Source organism: Arachis ipaensis, chromosome B07 (genome assembly GCF_000816755.2).
Source record: "Arachis ipaensis cultivar K30076 chromosome B07, Araip1.1, whole genome shotgun sequence".
NCBI classification, from domain to species: Eukaryota; Viridiplantae; Streptophyta; class Magnoliopsida; order Fabales; family Fabaceae; genus Arachis; species Arachis ipaensis.
In genome coordinates, this window is record NC_029791.2 from 108,218,873 (window position 1) to 108,222,008 (window position 3,136).

Here is a 3,136-nt window from a genome sequence, read left to right on the forward strand (position 1 = left end):
AAGAATATAATATAAACTAAAAATTACACTTTACTAAATAATAGAGTAAAAAAAATCTGAAAAAATCCTTTCCTTATTATCTGTACAGCCTTGTGGGTTTCACTTAGGCTTAGTTTAGTAAAATTTTTACTTTTCAAAAATAGCTTATAAAAGCTAACTTTTAAAAGATGTCTTTTTAAAAGTTGTAACATTTATATTTGGTAAATCAAATTAAAAATTGCTTTTAATAATCACAAACAACAACAATTGCATTTGGTAAAATAGTTTTTAAAATTTAAAAATATTATAATAGACATAAATGCAAGTATTAAATTTAAAAATTAGTTAACATATAAGATTATATTAGATTTTTAAATTTTGAAAAACACAAGCTAACTTTGAAAAGCTCTATCTTAGATGCTTTCAAAAGTATCCTGATCTTTTAAAAGCTGCAAGCACAAGCACATGATCTTTTTTATTTACCAAACACAAAATGAGGAGTTTGAGCTTTTAAAAAGCATAAATACCTCTTCAACAAGCTTTACCAAACCAAGCCTTATTATTATGATTCCATCTTAAGTATTTTCTTATCGAAATCTAACGCTGGGAATCTGGGATTGTGCAAAATGCTCATCCTAGATCCACGGCTCATGTTTCGCTCTTGTGGCGGGAAAATAAGGCGCACTGGCGCTGGAAATAAGGCGGGAGAGCAAAGAAAAAATGAAAAAGAGACGAGATAAATTAGCACACATAATTATTTAACAAATTATTAGTACCCGTACTTAAATTTTAAGGTAAAGTTAATTATTGGGTGCTTTTACTATGTTTATTTCGATAGTGTGAAAGTGAGGTAGGAGCGTGAGTTGCAATTTCCCGTGTTGGACTGGATAGGACAACACCGACGGCAAGGACAGCCTTTTGTGCAAAATGGGTCCCTCCCATAAATTTTTGGTGTCCGTTTACGTTCTCCAATCTCCATTCTACGCTACTTCTTTTGTTCTTTTTCCCATTTCTCTCGTATTTACATTATCGCCACTCCCCACTCCTCTTCCTGCATTTCTCTCTTTTTTCCTTTTGATTCACATACGTCCATTCCAGTCACTCTATTTTCTACTTCTGTGCTTTTTTTCTTTGTAACTGTAGGTTCATCACACACCACACATTATTGCCGTACTAAATCACAACTTGATGGTAGTAATAATTCAAATTTTTGACGTGTCAATATCATTCAAGTCCTTCATGTTAATAAAGGACAAACAATCCTTCACTAGCAAGCAACTCTCTTAATTGGCATGTAGTACTATGTACACAAGGTTCTTGACTGTTGAGTGTTGAGTCTTGTGTATATCTACACAAAATTTACCCCGTCCATAACTATAATCATTTCAAATTTAACAAAAGATTATCACATCCTTGTGAATTTATAAACTCTCACGTGGGATACATTCTTGTTTTGTATATTAAGATTATGATAAGGATAAAATAAAACAAATAATAGTCGCAGTAGTAGGAGACAAATTTGGGGGAGAGAAAGGTAATTGACATATTGAGGCGGAGGGAGTAACAGTAACTAGAGAAAAGCAAAACCCGCAAGTGGTATTGGTATTTGTTGGTCATGCGTAAACTCAGCTCCCTCCAAGCGCATGATTAAAGAGCCCACCCTCCCGTACTGACGTGGCATCCTCTCATTGGAACATTTTGTCTCGTTGGAATTCATTCCAACACAGCCAATAAACAATATCAGTCACACTCTTCTCTCTGTGTGTGTTTTTACCTGTGTTTTTCTCTCTGCAGAATTTTCCAAATTTCTCCTCTATCCTCTCTCCTCTGCTGCTGAAATCCCCACACAAATCATCAGGAACGCACGATCTTCCGTACGAATGTAATTTTGATATTTGATTTTGGAGCATTCCCTCTCATTTTGCTCGTTTCGTCCAATTTTATTTTCAGGTTAACTGGCTGAATTGGTTGTTTTAGTTGAAAGTGAAAGAAAAAAAAAATGCTTGAAGCAATGGAAGGTTCCATGAATGGAGGCGTCCCGCAGTTACAGAGCTATGGAGATAGCAGCGAGGAGGAGCTCTCGGTGCTTCCTCGTCACACGAAAGTGGTGGTTACCGGAAATAACCGCACGAAATCGGTGCTCGTTGGTCTCCAAGGCGTGGTCAAGAAGGCCGTTGGACTAGGCGGTTGGCATTGGCTGGTAAATTCTCTTCACCAATGGTTACGGTTATTGCTATTCGCAATTGCCTGGTTCTAAATTTGAGTTACTAACCTGGTTTATCTTTGCATTGTTTATGGTTTTCATTTTCTTTCTTATTAATGTCTTGTGTCAATCAATTTTTTTGTTCATAATTTGATTGCTATTTGGCCACCACTTTAATCTGTGATCAAATTAAATTATTGCTCTTAATCTGCTATTGATTTTCTGGTGCCTATCTCATTGAAATATGTACAATGAGGTTTACATATTTTTTAAACCCTACAGCATGAATTCTTAATCAGAATCATTTAAGCGCATGCACATATTTTTCAATTGAGATCTTCCAACTATTATTGGCTTCTAAAGGTTGCTGCTTGAATATAATTATTCCTTTTGTATTGCTTTTGAGTTACAATTTCTGATAATTAGCTGTGGTTGTTTATTGCATGTTTTATTTCATTGCTGGATCTGATGTATTTTGAGGTGTTCTTGGGATCAGTTGTTCATTGAGTGTTTTCTTTGGTTTTATTCATGGAAGGAGGGGAATTAAATGATCATTGCTTTAGTTTTGGTATTGCATTTGAGGTCTTAGCTTCGAATTGAGTACTTTTCATCCTTCCTGTACTACTTCCTAATTAGATTCATACTATTCCATGCTAGATTTTTCTCAGTCCAAAGGGGACAAATTGTTTGGGACTTTTTCCCCTGTTGTTTTTCCCTTTTTTTTTTTTTTTTCGGGGTTTGGTTTTATAGGAGGGGAATTAAATGATCATTGCTTTAGTTTTGGTATTGCATTTGAGGTCTTAGCTTCGAATTGAGTACTTTTCATCCTTCCTGTACTACTTCCTAATTAGATTCATACTATTCCATGCTAGATTTTTGATTTTTCTAAGGGGACAAATTGTTTGGGACTTTTTCCCCTGTTGTTTTTCCCTTTTTTTTTTTTTTTTCGGGGAA

The 3,136-nt window shown here is 34.9% G+C and overlaps 1 protein-coding gene across 4 annotated transcripts in view; it reads left to right on the plus strand.

Annotated features, from left to right (window-relative positions):
- Positions 1,370 to 3,136, plus strand: part of LOC107610155 — a 6,177-nt gene continuing 4,410 nt past the window's right edge. The window contains exons 1-2 of one of the 4 annotated variants that reach the window (XM_021106194.1): positions 1,379 to 1,853; positions 1,957 to 2,179. In XM_021106194.1, the coding sequence (XP_020961853.1) occupies positions 1,979 to 2,179 (201 nt within the window). In that variant the 5' untranslated portion in view covers positions 1,379 to 1,853; positions 1,957 to 1,978. Of the gene's footprint in view, positions 2,180 to 3,136 lie in introns of all 4 variants that reach the window. The other 3 variants (XM_016312243.2, XM_021106195.1, XM_016312244.2) reach the window with 3 other exon arrangements.